The sequence below is a fragment of the Condylura cristata genome, unplaced genomic scaffold, assembly GCF_000260355.1.
Source record: "Condylura cristata isolate star-nosed mole 26May11 unplaced genomic scaffold, ConCri1.0 scaffold00007, whole genome shotgun sequence".
Classification (NCBI taxonomy): domain Eukaryota; kingdom Metazoa; phylum Chordata; class Mammalia; order Eulipotyphla; family Talpidae; genus Condylura; species Condylura cristata.
In genome coordinates, this window is record NW_004567108.1 from 17,605,720 (window position 1) to 17,624,829 (window position 19,110).

Genomic DNA, 19,110 nt, shown 5'->3' on the forward strand with positions numbered 1-19,110 from the left:
TTGGACAAAAATGTAGTCACATGACCACACTTAACTGCATAGAAAGCTGGGAAATGTGATATGTGAGTGTCTGTGGCTCAACTAAACTTGGGGATTTTATGATAAGAAAACAGAAATGGATGCTAAGGGACAATAGGTCATCTCTGACATAGAAAGTGAATGGAGGGAAAGGACTGTCACATGGACATGGGAAAGGCAATTGGGCATCGTAAGAAAAGCTGCCAGCCTGCCAGCCAATGTGCTATCTAGGAACCGGGCACTGAGAAGGATATTAAGGTTCATGGTACAATATGTTTTATAAACCCAGATTGTTTCCCTTACTGGTAGTTACATAAAATGGGAATGATATGACTCACCTCCTGAGTTTGTTGTGAGGATTAAATATAGCAATGATGTGCAAAGATTTTGTAAATTCCAAAGTAATATAAAAATAAAAACTAATTATTCTAATCATAAGATGATGTTGTTGCTTCTGGCACTCCGTGAAGGAGATGGGCATGGCTCACTTGCCTTAAAGATGCTTCAGTTTTGGGCTCAGCAAACTTGCTTCTCTCTCTGTAGGTGTAAGTTATTCTATCACATAAAGGACACCAAGGTGTTGAGAAAAACCAAGGAGGCTTCTTTTAGAAAAGGTTTTTGCATTTCAGAAAGAGCTAGTAGACAAACACAAAGTAAGGTTATTTGGCACAAACTGTGCCCAAAAAAGGAACATTGTAAGACAGAACCAAGGGAAAGTCTTGTGTTCCCTTTGGCCTCTGCTTCTCCAAGAGGCCAATTTCTTCCACGCTGTTGTCACCATCTTGCACACAAATGTAGACCAAGAGAGATACACGCTTGACTTATTTTCAGACTACTACAAGACAACAAAACAGCAAAAAGAAAAGTGATTTTCTACTTCAATAATATTCGGCATCTTATCTCGTTGGATGCAAGACTGATATAGTGGTTATGGATACTTAAGAGCATAAATAGAAAGATTTGTGGAGTTACATGGTATTAGGACAAAGAATGCAAGCGTTATCACAAGTCACAGTGTAACTAGGGATTCCATTTGGGAGGAAAGTCCAGAAAGGATAGTTAAATCATTGATTTAATGCTCCCAATGCCCCCAACTACTCAATCCCTTGACCCTCAATCTTTTATGGCAAGTTGCCAGCTTGTTAGCACAGGAAAAGACTGGAAACAATAGAATTTTGGAAGGTTAGCCTTCCACTTTGAATTATAGGTAGCATCAGTCTTTCATATCTAATAAAAAGATTTTTTTTAATCTATATAAGAAACTGCTACAAGGCTCTTGATTTTCAATGATCATTGTAAATGATGTGTCAGCTTCTGTGTTTACAGATGACAGAGAATAATCTATTCTTTAGTATTTATGATAAATACTTTTTGTAAGCTTATGTACTCACCTTTTAAGACTTGAAGCAAGAATTAAATCAGTCTGTGTATGTAAAGTATCCTTATTCCTGGAATAGAGAAAACATATAAGAAATGGTAATTAATGGTCGCTGTATTAGGTATTGGTTCATAGCTGAGGTCTATAGTGATCTACAAAACCACATAGCCACTTCGATACTCATCTATTATAATGACTTCATAGAAGACAAGGACTCTGAAGTAAACACCTCAGAGGACATTGGGTTTTTTGAGAGGCTATTTCTGCTTCCTTGGGAAAATCCCAGAAGTGGCAAAGAATGAGAATCTCTGTCTTATATCCACCTGCTACCTCCAGGTTTTCAACCACTCATCTTGACGTGAAATGTGGGGACAAGTGGTGGGACTAGGATGTGTGAATGAAAGCAGAAACCCCTGGAGTAGCGCCATGTAGAATGCATGGGATCAGAAAGGGGCAGAGAGGGAGAGGTTGGAGATAGAAATGCCTGCAGAAATGGCGGGATTAAGAGATGTAGAGTAAAAGAGCAGGGCAAAAGGCATGTGGAGGTGGCTGGAGGGAGTTGGGTGAAAAGAAGTTGGCCTGATTTTCACTAATTCCAGGGTCTGGGGGAGAGGGACTGATGTTACTGATTAAAACAGAATGGTCAGAGAAAAGCTTGCTTTTTGATGATGTCACGGGATTATATTGGACATCTTAGGTGGATTTCTTTCACTCATTCACAGTTTCATTTATTCATTCATCAAAATGCATTGTTTGATCCTTTGCTACATGTCTGATGGTACCATGCTAAGCTTTGATATGCCACCTACTTGCTTCCTCAAGTAGGTGGCGGGAGATGACAAATAAACAGACAATTACAGTGGAAGGTGAGTGGTGTAAAGATTGAGGTGCACAAGGACACCAGGGGAACACACAGGAGAGGTGCCTAATCAGACTGGAGGCTGGGGGTTAGAGACATGAGGTAATGTCTCAGCTGAACTGAGTCATGAAGGATGAGCAGAGGTGAGCCAGGCAAGAAAGGGGAGAGAAAGGCATTTCATACAGAGGGAGCAGCAAGTTCAAAGGCCCAGAGGCAAGAAATTAAACAAAATCGTGAGCCCTGCCAGGTTTGTAAGTATGAGTGGAATATAGAGTACAAGGAGTGACAGTGACGTGAGAGGATGCTAACAGGATAAACAGGGAGTTTGTAAGGGAGCTTGAAAGTGGACAAACATGAGCAGATTTGGGGTGTGTGGAGATGACTCTAGCAGTGTGAAGTTCAGATTAGAGGTGCTGGCATGTCCACCCAGGCAGCAGCACTTTTTTCTTTGAATCTTCAGGTGACTGTTAAAATTTTTTTTTAAGTTGTAGTGATTAGGGTCTCCCTGGTGGTGCAAGTGGTTACGTCTAGGTACTATGAATCTGTCTGCAGCCACTGTAGCACAGGTTCAATCCCTAGCCAGCGAGGTGACCCATATGGGGCAGTAGACCTCTTCTGTCTCCCCACTGCTCCCCTCAGCAGGGTATTTCAGTAAATCCTCCTGTTCTGCTCCCCACTCTGTCTTTGGTGAATCCTCTCACCCTCTGTACCTCTGGCCTGTACCTCAGTTCTGGTATGCATAAGAAATAAATCTTTAAAACATTTTTTTAAATAAATAATAATTTTATTGATCAGTTGATGAATTCTTCCTGCAATAATGGATGTTTAATCATCTGCAAAGGATGTTGTGAAGAAATTCACAAGTTCCTACTCTTCATATGGTTTCCAAACCCATAGGCGAAATAGCAGTATGTTGTAGTACATGTAGGTGCTGAGTTAGTGGCACCTCAGTTGGGAATGAGAGATCAGTCCTAGGTGTTTGGGGAGGCGTCAGGGCGAGACTTGGGCTTTGGGTAGTGGGAGAAGCTGGGGAGCAGAGAAGACAAGGGTTTCCACCAAGCTGAGGTAATAATTATAACTGGTTTTTTGAGCACATCCTCTATGCCAATGTTCACACACATTATCCCAAACACTGTAGCCATGCGGAAGTGTTACAAATCATCCCCACTTTGTAAGAGAAGAAAATGGGATTCAGAAATTTAATATGAAAGTTGTGACTCACAAGAATCAGGATTCCAGCCCCAGATTGGCTGATTCCACTGACAGGATCTTTCCACTACAAGATGTTGCCACTTCTCACCCACGGGACCAAGGTCCCACTCACTAGCACCGAAGTCTCAGGGATAATCCCTGCTCCAAAGCCCAGGGTGGAGTGAGTATCGCTCAGTCATGGCTGTCTGGACTGGGCCGCTTGTCAGGCAAAGTCACACACACGGCTGTCTCCAGTTCTAGTGCTTCTCAATGCGGGTCCCTGGGTCAGCAACATATCACTCAGAACTTGTGAGAAACACAGATTCTTCACCTTTTCCCAAATTTACTAAAGCAGAAACACATCTTGGAGGCTAAGCCCAGCTGTCGTATTTAAGAGCCTTCCTCCTCCTAGCCATTCTGAGTATGATGCAGCTGAAAATTTGAGAGCCAAAGTTTGAGTCCTTTAAGGGTCCTTTATAGAAATCAAAACCTCCGTTTGCTGTTGCTGCCAGTCCCTGAGCATCTGAGATGTGCAAAGATTAATAGAAAGAAAGAGCTCTGGGCTTCTGGCCCCAGAAGGTTGTCATCTGAATTTCTCCTTTGAATCACTTGGATTTTATGAGCAGTATTTAATGATCAGGTGAATGAACTCCAGACCTAGGACAGTGTACAAGTGCCAATAAAACACAATTTCCTAGTTTGGGGAAATGTTTCCTGGTGATTTCCTCTTTGCGTATTGTAAACCTTGGCCGATTGTAGTGAAAGCAAATCAATGCCTAATCCAAGCAATTTCACAGGGACCTCACAATATTACCTTCATGGAAATGGTCTGGTTGCCCCCAAAGAACTTTTGATTGCTGATGCCTTTGCTATTTGGTGATTGACAGGAGGAAGTGATTGGAGACTTGAAACCAGGCACTGAATATCAAGTGAGCATAGTAGCTTACAGCGGGATGGGCAAAGGGCAGCTCAGCCTTCCTCAGCATGTTACCACTTTGCCCCAAGGTAAGTTTGGGTTCACTTCATTAATAATAAGGAAGTGACAGGTGCTATTCATTCTTTCTTTTGGTATATATCCATGAGGCCCTGTGATGTGCCAGGCACTGTGCTAGGTTCTGTGATGAACTAAGTGATGAACTAAGTGATGAACAAAACAGGCACAGTCCTTGCCCTTCCAGAACTTAGGAGGGGCGGGCAAGACAATTTAGTTAATATGGAGCCAAGGATTGTGTTAGGTGCTAGCTGCAGTGCTATAAGAACTGTGCAAAGACTGAGGTAAGGGTAATGTAAGAATTTCCTGAGGAGATGACTATTAAGTGGAGAGCTGATGGGTATGGACACCAAGATAGGAAGAGGAATAGAAGGGATTGTGGGCAGGGGAAATCCAACAAATGCTTACCGAGGTGGCTCTGTGCTGGATACCCAGGGCAAAGATCCTCAGAAGGAGCTCACTGCAATTGGTCATCTAGTAGCTCTGATTCATGGGATACCTGTGCAAGGGAGAATTTCTCCCACCTCAGGGCTCAGGGACAGTTTCAGAAAGACTCATATTTGGCATGAATTGTAAAACCTGCTTAAGCAAATTTGCTAGGAAGACAAGACATGAAAATGTGTCTGGTTGAAGCCAAAGAGTACACAGCGGCTGGGAGATGTGAATGTCTGGTTATGAAAGTAGTCACAGCAGGTACCTTGAGATGATGGGGTCACGGGTGACCCCTAATCTCTATGCCTGACAACGTTGCCCACACATCCTCCCGTTGGTCTTTGTACTGATGGTCAGGGAAACACACACACAAGAATGGCGAGTGGCATTTACTTTTCCCTGTTGGTAAATATCAATTCCAACATGCAAACAGTGAGGAAAAGTTGTTAGGGAGGGGGATGATTGTAGATTTTAAAGGGTATAAACATGGGTACTTTGGTCAATGATCTGGATGTTACTCAGTTGCATTTCCAGCCAAGGCTGCTGGGAGGAGGGGACAGGTCGGTGCGTTTCAGCTCAGACCTCCTGTGTTGAATCCTGTTGGGGTTTGTTCGGGTTGGATTTGAGGTTGTTCTCAACAGAGTGTTTCGGTTGAAGGAAACTCACTTGTTTTGTCCTTTTTAGTTTTTATATTAAACCTCTTTGGCAATAAAAACTACCGGTCAACTCTAGCTACATTTACTCTCCCATCTAGGTTCCTGCCTGCCTCCAACAGCACCTCAGCAGCCCCACGTCACTGTGGTTTCTGACTCCGAGGTGGCCCTGTCTTGGAAACCCGGAGAGAGTGAAGGAAGCTCCCCTATTCAGTATTATTCTGTGGAATTCATCAGGTAAGGTTGGGTGTCCCATTCAAAAGCCAAATGTGTGGCCCTTGAATGTTCCAAGCATGGGACAAGCCTTGAGGGAGCTCACTCTCCTGCATGTGTATTTAAGACATGACAAGAGTGTATAGACCTGCATTTATAACTGTTCTCAGACCGTGGGCCAGCATCTGTCTCCATTACACTTGAGTGATGGGTCATCTGGTAAACCTGACCCCACTCTCCTTCATAGTCAGGCTGTCCTGGGCTCTGAAAATTCCTGAGGTACTATTGCCAAATATATGCTGCATTTCAGTCTTGAAACTTGCTTCCTTTGCTTTGAAACATCGAGTTTGAAGTATGGTGACCTTTCTCGAGGGAGGGGAATTTAAACACACACACAAACACACACACACACACACACAAAACCCTTTAAAAGCAATACAATTTGTTGTTTCCTTCACATCTGTATTGCTGTGGGGCAAATTTCTTGGTTTGGTTTCAGATTTTTGTCTCATCGACCTCACTGGTTCTTGTATTCAGCTTATCAGAGGGTATAAAGTGATTAGGAGTTCTTTTAAGAACTTACGGATGAAAAAACACAGATTCCCAATGCTGCTATGTAATTTTAAGAAAAAAAAATTCTTTTCACTGTAGCTCTAGTTGCAATTGGATTTTGAATTGAAGCACCTTGCTCACAAAAACTATGTTTGTAGAGTGGGTGCTTCCCACGTTAAAGGAGAAGGGGCTTCTGGGCCTGCCACTTCATGCATTCATGAAGAGGCTAGTTTAGTGCTTCATTCCTGAGGCTCTCTGAAGCTAGGACAAAGGATTCTGCCAAGGTTTGATTTCACCACCTCTGCCTCTGCTTCCTGACTTGCCAGTGGATTCCTTGGTACTGGAAAACAGATATTTGCGTTCAGAGGAGTACTACACTGAGACTCCTTAATACTTGAGTATAGAACTTGTTTTGAGCAGGACTTGAATTGTAAGTGGTGAATGCTTGAAAGAAGATGAGGCAGTGATGTATTAATTCTGTGCAGTGTTAAGTTCAGGGTGGACTAGCTCTATGTCTCATCATCTTTCTGGATCCTTCCATAACTCTACTCCACTTTCATCTTCAGTCACTTCATTTTCAGATAGGCTTGTCCTTTGTGGTCGCAAGATGGCCACTAGGCCTTAAAGACGTTAGTCTATTCACATGGCTTCCCCCTGGAAAAGGGTGACTGTATCGCAATGGGCCCAGCAGAGTCTTACTCTTCACTCTAATTGTCCACGCTTGAGAACCTTTCCATTCTCTGACCCAATCACTATGGTCTGAGAGGAGACTACACCAATTAATCAGGCGATTCTTTCATGGAAGCAGGGGCCCATGGATCAGATAGACTCAAAGCACATGAATTGAAAGTTCAAGAGTATTAATTCCTCACAGGAAAATGTTGATGCAGTTAAGAGAAAGGGAAGAGGTAGGTCCAGGGGTAAAAATTAAGTGCCCTTCTGCTAAGTTCTATGTCACAACCTTTCAGAAGATCATAATCTTGCCCCTGGATAGCTTTGGTAGGCAAACCTTGGACGGTCCTTGACATAGAAAAATCCTGGTTCTAAAAATAGTTAAAAGTGTACCACTGCAAGTTCCTAAAACTGCAACATTTCCATCTATAAAACAAGGAGTGAAATTTAATAATTAATTTTTTTCTTGTGTCACACAAGCAAAACAAAATATGATACTTGAAATAATTTTAGGAGCTACAGTTTTCCATAGTAGCCTAGCAGATCATTTGTTATCTCTCAGCAATGATGATCGTTGTTTATTGTTAATTTTGTGTTGAAGCATTTGTTTTTGAACTTGTTTTAAGTCTGGCAGTTGGAGAAATGTAGAAATTGCAGTTCCTTACCCTGCGTGCATAACTGAAAGCAGAAAATGAAGAGTTTCACTGGATTTAGAAACACAAAGGCTGCTAGAGGTGATGCTAGGCAGGTCTCTTCTGCCTGCCCTCCCCCCCAAAGCCACCAAAGCTCTCAGTGTTACAGAGGGAGGTCATGGAACTCGCTTACACACAAAGGAGGTTTCTATTGAGGCTTCATTCCAGGAGATCCTTGTGAAGTGGAGAGTTTCTCTCAAGACCCATTCACCCACTGGCTCTGTCCTTTGTTGTTTGGTGGTTTCCTCCAAGGGCATAAATTCTTACACTTGTAGGCTCTGCTGGCATGTGAATAAAGGGGAGGGTTCTGGGATAGAGGGAGGAGTGGCATGAACACAGCATGTCACAGTGCTTGAGTTTGGACGCTGGCCATCCGAGGCAAGTCTGAATTCACATGAAACTGTCTGCATCACAGCTGCTGCTGAAATCAGAACTGGGACAAGGAGAGGTGTAACACAAGGTCCCAGGGGCCTCGACGACAATGACTACAGTGTCCTCCCTCTAAAACATGGGCAGTAGTTCCTCCGAGCTTCAAAGTGTGTGTGTAGGAGGATTGAGTGGGAATCGTATGAAAGAGATCTTTGTAGACATGAGAAAGGATAAGGTATAGAAGGGTGTTATGTTCCTACACTTATAGGAATAATTATAATTCCTCTCCAACAAAATTTAAACATTCTAAGCTGTCTCTAAGACTTCACTCTTATCTGATAGTCTTTTATTTAAATATTTTCAAATTATATCATCGTATACCACCCTAACAAACTGTTAACGGCTTTTTTTTTTTTTTATCTTGACAATAAACCTTGTAAACTTAGTTTCAAATTGAGACCTTTCTTCTCAGTCAAATTGAGAACTTTCAGACAGCTCAGTGTTCCAGAACATGGCAGGATGGGGGACCCCAGTGTGGGTTCCAGTTCCTGTGCTGGAAATTCTGCCTTTGTTCTCTATTTCAGTTTATGTAATATTGATCAAGTTTTATTTCAGAACTTTCATTTCCTCATCTCTACCATCAAGTAGAGTCTCACTGTAAGCTGGATGCCCCTGGTGTTCATAGATATTTATACAGAGTAGACAATTCATTATGTGTTTGTTACTTTCCCCCCTTTTTACAAAGAAAATGGTTGAGACTCAATTGCTTCTGTTGCTTTATCAAGATAAAATGGCTGCCGGGGCCAGGGAAAGACTTCTGGCTCAGCGCCCTTACTATGAAGCCACACACGATGTTCATGTCTTGAGTCACCTTTGGCAATGGCAGCATGAGCTCTGCTTGCCTGGAGTCCAGCTGGCTGAGCAGATGGGAAGCCTAGGAAATCCCCCATTCACTGGTGACCACCTTAGAGTGTGTCTTATTATGTGGTCTGTCTGAGTATGTGTGTGGAGAGAGAGCTTTCCTGGCTCTAACTCATACACGATATTAGTGTGGCAGGTTTTGGGGGCTGTTGGTTATTCTGCTTTCCCCAGAGAGGTCTGTTTAATATTCAGTGTTGAATTGCAGACACCTCTTGTGCATGAAAACCTACAGGACTCTGGACGGGTCTTTCCCAGGGAAGTTGTGGCAATGAAGTTTTCACCATAGGTGAAATGAAATTTCAACCATTGTCATGTGAATTCTCGCTTAATTCTGTCACTGGAAGTTTAGGCTTCAGCCTTAGCTAGTCTAGGCTGTCTTGGTTCATGCTTCTACAGACCTTGTTCTTCTCATTCAGGGAAAGTAACGATTCAGAGGCATTATTAGCAAACTGTTTTAAAAGACTCTTAAAGGGTTTTTATGAATTCAGTTATTTATTATGTCGAGGTTTCATAGAAACATACTTATGACTTTTTTTAATTCTTAATTTTTTTCCAAATTTATTTATTTAAAGGAATATTTAACTGGTTAATAGAAGATCATCTTGAAGAAATCGTACCACACTAGGGTGAGGGGTATTTATTGTTATTTAATGCTCTCTTGAGTCATGAATTTAGGAGTGGGCAAATTTTTGTTCCTTATATGCTTCTATTTCCTCCCGAATGGAGGACACTGGGGTGAGGGGTTGGGGGCAGGGAGTGTAACTCTCATAGACTGATGAGAGAGGAGGTTTGTAGGAAAATCTTCAAAGGGTGGATTCTGAGTAAGACCACAGACTGCAACATGTTTTACCAAGTGTTCTAACAACTTTTACCTGATTTTGAAAGTCATGCACACATTGAAGGGAAGGAGAATATTTCTTTTCCAAAGTGCTACTAAAAATTTCTTTGGGCAGGACTGCTTAATGTGTATTAAAATAATAACCAGGCACAAATAGAGCTGTATTTTAGAATATCAGAACTATAAATAGCTGAGAAACCTTCCTTTTTCTGCCTGAGAATTTCCCTAGGGTAAGTGCCTTTCTCATAAGTAAAAAATATGCTCTATAATGGGAATGAAAACCAAAGATCTGGAAGAATCTGCTTCACCTCTGACGTTCCAGTTGGGTATCATGGTCAACCTATGCTATCTGTCAGGCTGGTTAAAGGTGAGAAGTACCTGTCATTGAACTTGCCTGTCTTTTTTTTTTTTTTTAAAGATTTATTTATTTGTGCACATAGAACTGGGGTACAGGCCAGAGCTGCAGGAGCAGTGAGAGCATTCACCAGAGACAGAGTGAGGAGCAGAACAGGCTGATCGACGAAGTACACTGCTGAGGGAAGCAACGGGCGGGTCAGGAGAGGTCTGTGGTGCCATGTGGGTCACCTCCAGGGTGGGGATCAAACTCGCACTGAAGTGGCTGTGATCAGCTTGCAGTTCTGCTGCGTCCTAACCTGCTTCACCACCAGGAGGGCCCCTTATATGTCATTTTTGGGGAAGTGTGATCACATTGGTTAAAATGTCTTCAGAGCCCTTGCATTGCCAATTGCTAGAAGGGATAGATCAAAGCTGATCCAATGGCTTCTACTTTTTTTTTTTTAAAGATTTGTTTATTTATGCGTATAGAATGAAAATACAGGCTAGAGGTGCAGGGGCTGAGAGGATTCATCATAGATAGAGTAGGGAGCAGAATAGGCAGACTGACGAAGTACACCACTGAGGGGAGCAGCCAGTGAGATAGGAGAGGTGACGTGGGTCACCTCCGGGACTGGGGCTAACTTGCAGTGCTGCTCTTTAACCTACTGTGCCACCAGGGAGGGCCTCAATGGCTGTTTATAATAGAAAGTCCTCCACTGGCATATTTTGGGTAGATATGAGAATTCATACACTGTGTATGTTTTCACAGATCAAGAGATGTAGATTTAGAGACCTCAACCCAGTTCAGATATACTAAAGTAAATGACAAGAATGATGTATCTACCTAATTATTTCACTGGTCCTTTATTAATACCTTCTGTAAAAAATCTTGCAAAACTTATCGCCACAGAAGGCTGCTTCTAAGCTGATTGCAATTCTTATCCATTAGGTTCGCTTGAGAATCTCAAGGCCATTCACACCTGTGTGTGTTTTAAAAATTATTTCACAAATTGGTATTTTTGTTAAAAGTCACCTCTCTTTCCAACCTATATTAAATCCTTCCTTCATCTACACATAACAGATAAACTTAATTGGTTTCCTCACAGAAAGTGACTGTGCAGAGTCTGTTATAGAAGTGAGGATCCAGCCTGAGGTTCAGAATGGAAGCTGAACTGAATGTGGATTTTCCTTGAATATTTTTAAAGGATGATGTGATTTGACTCATGGTTAAGGTCACAGACTTTTGAAGTTAAAGGTGTTTCTCATTCAGACGGGAGACTTGTGGTCTGATTCCTGGTATCATCCCTCCGGTTTCAGTTCGTCCAAAATGCAGAAGGCAAGCTCTGAGCTGACCTTTAATCCTGTGGGCAAGTGGCTTGATTTCAAGTCTCAGCTTCCTTACATATAAAATAAGCCCAGACCATTTGACCTCTAAAATCCAGTGACTCTTGATTTTTGAATCCTCATGACAAAGGAGAGGCAGGGTAGGCTGGGGTTCCATGCATGGGCTCTGAAGTCAAACTGCTTGGCCCCCCTAATCCCACTACTGTTCAACCGTATCATCTTAGGTAGGTGATTCAACAGACAGAGGAGTGGGAGTAACAACTTCCAGCCTCAGAAAGTTACTGTGAGGATGAATAGTGGAAGCACATGAAATGAGCAGAACTGTACTCACATCCTGTCAGAACCAGCCAGTGTAAAGCCTTCCTGGCATGCCTTTTGGGATAGATCTTTCCTCTTTCCTGTGTACAGCCATGCTGTTCCTGGCTCGAAGTTTCAGTGTTTGCTGTTCTTTGCCAGGGTGACTCTTCTCTCCTCTTTACTTAATGAACTCTTGTTCATCCTCAGGACCGCTGTTTAAACTCACTTCCTCCAGAACCCATATACCTTCCTGAGAACCCATCCACCTTCCCAGACAAGGCTCAATCAACCTGCCACAATTACTTGCATACTTAGCACACTTGAAGGCCATTGCTGGTGTAAGCTGTCTTCCTTGATGTGAAGGGCGCTATGAACCTCAGGGCAAAGGCTGTCTTGGGGTTCATCTAGAGAAAACCAACAACCAGGTAGAACCTTGATGTGGCACCTAAACTTCTCTGAGTCTTCCTTTCCTCAGCTGCCGGGAGATCCTGGTGACTGCTTAGGGAGAGTGGTGACAGTGAAGCACTGTTCCGCACTAGTGAGGACGATGATGGTTTTTTTTTAAATGCTGGTTCTTTCTTTTCTTTGAGCAACATGGAATTAAAAATGTAGTGGTACACTGGCCGCAGGGGTGTCAGTGAAACCTTAGCCACTCATCTCAGAGGCCATCGCAGTAACCAACACCTGACCTCACCAATTTCAGAAATAACAGTCAGACAGAACCCCACAGGGACCCTCAGTACACAGCTCCCTCCGTTCCCTGACCCAAAGTTACCGATTGCTTTTCTTTTCTCATCAGAAAATGAATGCTGGTATGTGGTACAACTCAAGTAATAACTAAACATTTAAGGCTAAGATAAAAGTCCCATGGTGATGTTACTTCATAGTGAATGCTAACTTGTGTTTTGGAACTACTCACAATAAGTAAGTGAATTGCCAACTTTCTTCACAGCTTTTCAAAGAATTTATGGCAATAATTGGGTAAATGACTGTACTACTTCACAGTGATAAAGCCTTGTGTTGGTTTTTATGTCTCCCAAAGTATAGCACTTAAAATATTTAAAGTGATTTTACACAGTAAGATACTTACACAGTAGTGCAAGTATTAAGGGGGAAATGGAAACCCCCCCCAAAAAAAACAAAACAAAACCACCTCCCCTTTTTCAAGGTGTTTGGGAAGTTGTGCTATTTAAATATAAGTCTTCCTACCAACATGAATAGAATTAGGATAAGCAAGAATGGATTTGCCTGGATGTCATCTGAGTTTCATAACAAATGGTGCTTCACAAACAATTGCTTTTTTTTACCTTTAGTTTCTATATCGGTCCCAGAGATCAGGGTAACCATCAGAATCCCCCATTCAGGCTCAAACGGAAGGCACTGCTGAATCCTTTTTTTTTTTTTTTTAATTTTTTGATTTTACAGATGTCTGACCTCCAGTTCTGTAAACTGATCTCATAAAGCTTCAAACCCTCCTTCTGGGAGCATGTCTGGTATAATCCCTGATCAGATTGATGGGAGTTGGCATAAATTAAATTCTTGCGTAACAGTATCGCGAGCCATTTGTAAACTACAAATGAAAGTGGGGTCTCCTGTTGCCCTGCCTGGGACAGTGACCAGCTGAGCTTATTACCATCCATCCTATTCATCTGTTTGTTCGTTGGTTGTGTGGCATCAAATCATAAGTAACCAAAAAAGGCTAAAAGCTGGAGTTCAAATAATACATCTGAAAAAAACAAACAAACAAAAAAACCTAACTGTGACTACTTAGTGGTTTTGGACTTTCCTTTGCAGTGTATTTTAGTGTAGTACAAATCCTGCATAAAACCAGCTATAAAATTGACAGTCAGAAACAGGAGTTTTTTTTTCCACCTCCCACCCTGGATCTAGGGGACTGTGTCTTTTCTCTCAGGGCCCAGTGTTTAATCTGCAGCCTTTAAATCCCCATGGATAGAATCCATGGAGTTGTTGGACATTAGTAGAAGAGAAGACATTTTTAGTTTTACCAACTAAAAGTGCCATTGTGACTGAAAAACGGCTCTAGACAATTCCTAAGTAAACGTACCTACTGAGTAACTTCTAAGCACAAAACATGCACAAAAGATTTAGGCGTGAATCAGCTGTGGCCTGTGCTTGCACTGTCCAGTGGGGAAAGAGGCTGAGCATAGTCCCGAGTGCTGAGTGTGACAGGCAGGAGGAAGGACCAGAGTTCTAGAAAAATGTAGACTTGACATTTGACCCAGTTTTGAAGGAGTCAGAGAAAGCTGCTTAAGGCACTAAGGATACAATCATGACAATCGCAAAAGGGGAGGGAAGATGCAGCGTGAAAAGGCTCAGGATAGAAGAAGCTTAGAGGCCAGAGATTTCCTGGGATTGCCTGGAAAGTCTGTAGAGCTGTGTAGCAAGAGCTTAGCCTGGAGGGGTGAGCAAGGTTCTAAACAAGAAAGGCTTTATGAGGAAACCCATATTTGTCCTGAAGGGAATAAGAAACTGTGGAGTCTTAAACAGGAAAAGGACCAGTACTGTTTGCATTTCAGAAAGATCATGGAGACATTTCACGAAACAGAGATGAATAAACTGATAAGCATGCTTGAAGAGCTCATGGCCTGGCAAGGAAGACAAAAGTACAAATTAGATTAGAAATGGTATCCTCAGTGTAATAATAGAACCACAATCAAGGTATGAGGAGTTCAGAAAACGTGCTTATTAATTCTGTTCTGGGATGATGCTTTGAAGGTATATAGCATGAAGGGAAACCTTTAGGAAAGGAGTCTCCAAATAATCCCAAGTCCTCCAGACAATGTTCGGCTTTGGAACAATGTATCTGGTACTGAGGGAAGAACTCTCCCATATCCCCATCTCTCTGGTTGTGCTATAATTAGGGTTTTCGCCCCCACTCCTCCTCGGGCAGAGTGGCCTCCACTGTCAAGGCCATTCTGGATGCTTGGCTGTATCCCTAGAGGACAGTTTTCTGCTCCAGCAAATACTACTTTCAAAACTATGTTCTTAGCAGGGTTTAACCATTGTTAGCTCAGTTTCTCAGCTAAGACGGGTAGCTCAGCTCCAACTTATTTGAGGGAGGGTTCTGAAATTATGGGTGGGTTCTCATTCTGCAGGCCTGAAATCATGTAAAGGGTCCTGACCAACACGCTTTCCAAAGCGAAAGAGAACAGAAAAGAAAACAGTATCACACACATGAAAGTAAGAGACATTTTGTGACACTTGTGCTTCTGTTGTGTGTGTGTGTGTGTGGTGTGTGTACTGGATCACAGTGTGTGATGTAAAACTTACTGCAATTCATCCCAAAATGCTGAAAACCAGTGCTCTAGAGCATATTTACGGTTTAACAGGCATCATTTGCCACTTTGTAGATTTTTGATTCAAATATAAGCCACAAATCCTTCTCCACAGTGAATGAAATTAGCTTTCTTTATCCTTGGAAATTTGGAATGGAAAGCACCATGTGAGGCTTTCTAGAAGTAAGACTTCTAGTTTAGAGCTTTTCAGATTATGGCCACAACACTTTGGTGGGTGGTAAGATCAATGCAGTAGGTTGTTACCAACTTTGAAAGAAAAGGGAAAAAGAGAAAGAAAGTACCTTGTTCTGTATTTTAATGTGTTTGTTTTGTTAATGGGACTATTTCTTTTCTTAGAGAGGTTATTCTTAATGTATAGTAACACAACTGGTTTTTGTATATTAATTTTTAGTCCTACTACTTTACTGAATTCATTTTATTAATTCTAGCAGTTTTGGATGGAGACTTTAAGGTTTTCTTTTTAAAGATTTATTCATTTATGCACACAGAACTGGGGTACAGGCCAGAGATGTAGGGGTGGTGAAAGGATTCACCAGAGACAGAGTGGGGAGCAAAACAGGCAGATGGATGAAGCACACTGCTGAGGGGAGCAGCCGGCTGGTCGGAAGAGGTCTGCCACACCATGTGGGTCACCTCCGGGGCATCGAACTCATGCAGAAATGGCTTTAGCTTCTCAGTGCTGTGCTTTAACCCGCTGCGCCACCAGGGAGGGCCCGACTTTAAGGTTTTCTATGAAAGATACGTCATTCATAAACAGTGACAGCTTAACTTTCTTCTTTCCAATTTGTATGTCTTTTATTTCCTTTTCTTTCCTAAGCATTTTTTTCTGGAACTTTTAGTACCATGCTGTATACAAATGTTGTAAGGAGTCCCTTTTCACCCTTGTTCCTGATTGTAGAACATCAGGTAAGATTTTAGCTGTGGGCTTGTCAAATGTGGACTTTATTTTATTGAGGAAAATTTCTTTTATATCTAACTTGTTGAGAAATTTTATCATGAAAGGAAGTGCAACTTTGTAAAATGCTTTGTATACATCTAATAAAATGATCATGTTTTTAATCCTTCATTCTGTTAACATGGTAGTAGTATTTTTGATTACTGATATGCATATGTGGAATGATTCTTTCATCACTTGGTGATGGTATATGATCTTTTTAGTATGCTGCAACATTTGGCTTAGTAGGGTATTGTAAATGATTTTTCATGTCTATGTAATCAGGAATATTAGTCTATAATTTTCTTTTCTTGTAGTGTCCTTATCTGGCTTTGTGTGAGGGTAATGCTGGCCTTATAAAATTTGGAAGTTTGGAAATGTTCCCTCCTCCTGGTTTTTCTGGAAGAGTTTGAGAAGGATTGTTACTAATTCTTCCCTAAATTGTTTGGTAGAATTCTCCATTAATCATCTGGCCTTGGATTTCCCTTTATTGGAGGGTATTTGATAATTGCCTCAATTTCTGCTCATTCATCTGTTCAACTTTTCTGTTTTCTCATGATTCATTCTTGTAGGTTTTATATTTATTTTTTATTTTATTTTTATTTTTATTATTTTTTTAAAGATTTATTTATTTGTGCATACAGAACTGGGATACAGTGCAGAGGCTCAGGGGCGGTGAGAGGTTTCACCATAGACAGAGTGGGGAGCAAAACAGGCAGATCGACAAAGCACACTGCTGAGGGGAGCAGCGGGCGGGTCAGAGAGGTCTGCCACGCCGTGTGGTCACTCCGGGGCAGGCGGTAATCGAACTCCTGCGGAAATGGTTTCAGCTTCTCAGTGCTGTGCTTTAACCCGCTGTGCCACCAGGGAGGGCCAGGTTTTATGTTTAGAGAAATTTATCTGCGTCTTCTAGACTACTCAGTTTGTTGTCATTCATTTTGACAGTATCCGTTCATGATCCTCTGTATTTCTGTGGCATTAATGTAATATGATCTTTTTAATGCATTTTTTCGTGTTTAGTCTAACTATATGCTTGACAGTTGTGCTTATCTTTTCAGAGATCAGTTGTAGTTTCATTGACCTTTTCTGTTGTCTTTTTGGTCTTTATTTCACTTATTTCTTTTCTGCATTATTTGGGTTTATTTTTTTCTTCTTGTTTCAGTTCTTTAAGGGGTAAAATTAGGTGTTTACTTGAGCTCTTTCTTTTTTCCTCTTGACATAGACATTTATTCCTATAAAATGTCTTAGATGTGCTACTCATTGATTATGTTATAAAGTCTCTGAGAATGGCTCTGTGCTTATAGTTCTTAGAACCTCAAAGAACATAGCCTCCATGATGAATGCCCACTTGATAATCATGAATTGCCTGTCAATTGACTAGCCCAAGTTAACCACTTACTGTGACTGAAGGTCCCAAGAAAAATGATTGTCCACTAAGGTTGAGGTTGTCTATGGGGAAGTGATTAAAAGGCACAACAGAGAGACTGGAACAGAAAAATGCAGCATTTGTCACTTTGGATACATCGTTTTCCTTCTAACACTACATGGATAGAATGAGAGACCCAACTAGATTAGTGACCCTTGAAGCTTGAGGATCAAGATTATTTTTGAAAAATCTGATAAAAATGGAGGGCATTTTTGAAAAATGAAGTGGTGCTCACGCATACATCTTGTATGTGATGTGAAATTCTCTGCATTTAAAACAAATGTTTCTAAGATTCCAGATAACCATTCTGGATTTGAACATTGGCAGTGGTTATGGTGTTTTTTCACCAAAATAAAAAAGAAGAAGAAAGAAAGAAAACAGTGTGTACATCTTGGTGTCTTGATGTAGCTAGCTGTCTTTTGAGTAGCAAGTGTTGACAGCATGGTCTCTGCCCACCAGAACTCTTTCCCCAGTCACTTCCCAAAGAGCTTCTGCTGATCAGCTGTGACCCTGTATGCCCAGCATAACCTTGTTTGTAATATTTAAAAATAGCATTAAACCCTGCTGGCTGACCATGCATACCAGGGGGCAGCATATTCCTAGTCTCTTTTCCCCTCTGTTCCTTTTGCTGTGGGGGGAATTGCCAGGGTAATGTTGCTATGGTGACTTGACTGGCTACTCTGTGGTTAGGATAAAATGATTTTTGTTAGTGGGAAAAGATAAAGCTATTTAAAAACTGAGGATGATCTAAGCCATGCTTTGGCTTAGTTATCTCTCTTTCAACTTCACCTTTACACTTTTGTACCTTGAGTGACTAAAACCATTGAAATGCAAAACTCATGACAAAAATCAGAAGCAAAATGTTAAAGGTTTTGAACTGGTATTCAATCTGCATAAGCTTTCCTCTGTTTATATAATAAAACTAAATGTTAATGATTCCAATCCACCCCCCCCCCTTTTTTTTTGCTGAAAATATCATTTTCTTTCCTGTATTAAATACAGAATAACTACTTTTTTGGTGGGAACTTGAGGGGGACCTCTAATTTTTACCTGAAGTGATGAGAGATGTTTGCAGGGAGTCCTGGGTAACAGTGGCACATTCTGAGAGCAGCTACAGGTTATTTCCTTCACAAATATGACAATGGGGTTCGGCAAAGGGGACAGGAGAGTTTTATCTTAAAGTCACATCTTTTCTGACTTTACTTTTAGTTCTCCCTTCTGGCTTTCCTAGTTGTTCTACTTTGAGTTTGTAAATGTGTTTCCTTCCACTCACTGAGGTTCTGACAATGCTGACTTCCTTGAGAAGTCCATCTTTAGGGAAAGGATATAAGGAAATAGAAACACCTCCTACTTCCTTCTGTTTCTCCAAACATGAATTCTTATGAGATTTGGGCCCACAACTACTGATTAGCCGTGCAAGCTGGAGGACACATCTTTTACTGGACTTAGGGATTTGGCTTTCAAAATTCCTGCTAATGAAAAAGCAAGCACACATTAAAGTCTGTCTATCAGCTGGGTCACCCTTGTAAGTAAAATAATCCTTGTTTCTTTTCATGATAAGTTGTCCATAAAAAACAGACATCAATCGGCCCTCCCTGGTGGCGCAGCGGGTTAAAGCACTGCACTGAGAAGCTGAAGCCACTTCCGCATGAGTTCGATTCCCGCCTGCCCCGGAGG

At 41.6% G+C, this 19,110-nt stretch overlaps 1 protein-coding gene across 2 annotated transcripts in view; it reads left to right on the top strand.

Annotated features, from left to right (window-relative positions):
• Window positions 1-19,110, top strand: part of EGFLAM (EGF-like, fibronectin type III and laminin G domains) — a 141,188-nt gene that overhangs the window by 54,257 nt on the left and 67,821 nt on the right. For both annotated transcript variants that reach the window (XM_004678104.2, XM_012721985.1), the window contains 2 exons: window positions 4,334-4,451; window positions 5,624-5,759. In XM_004678104.2, coding sequence (XP_004678161.1) covers window positions 4,334-4,451; window positions 5,624-5,759 — 254 coding nt within the window. The remainder of the gene's footprint in view (window positions 1-4,333; window positions 4,452-5,623; window positions 5,760-19,110) is intronic.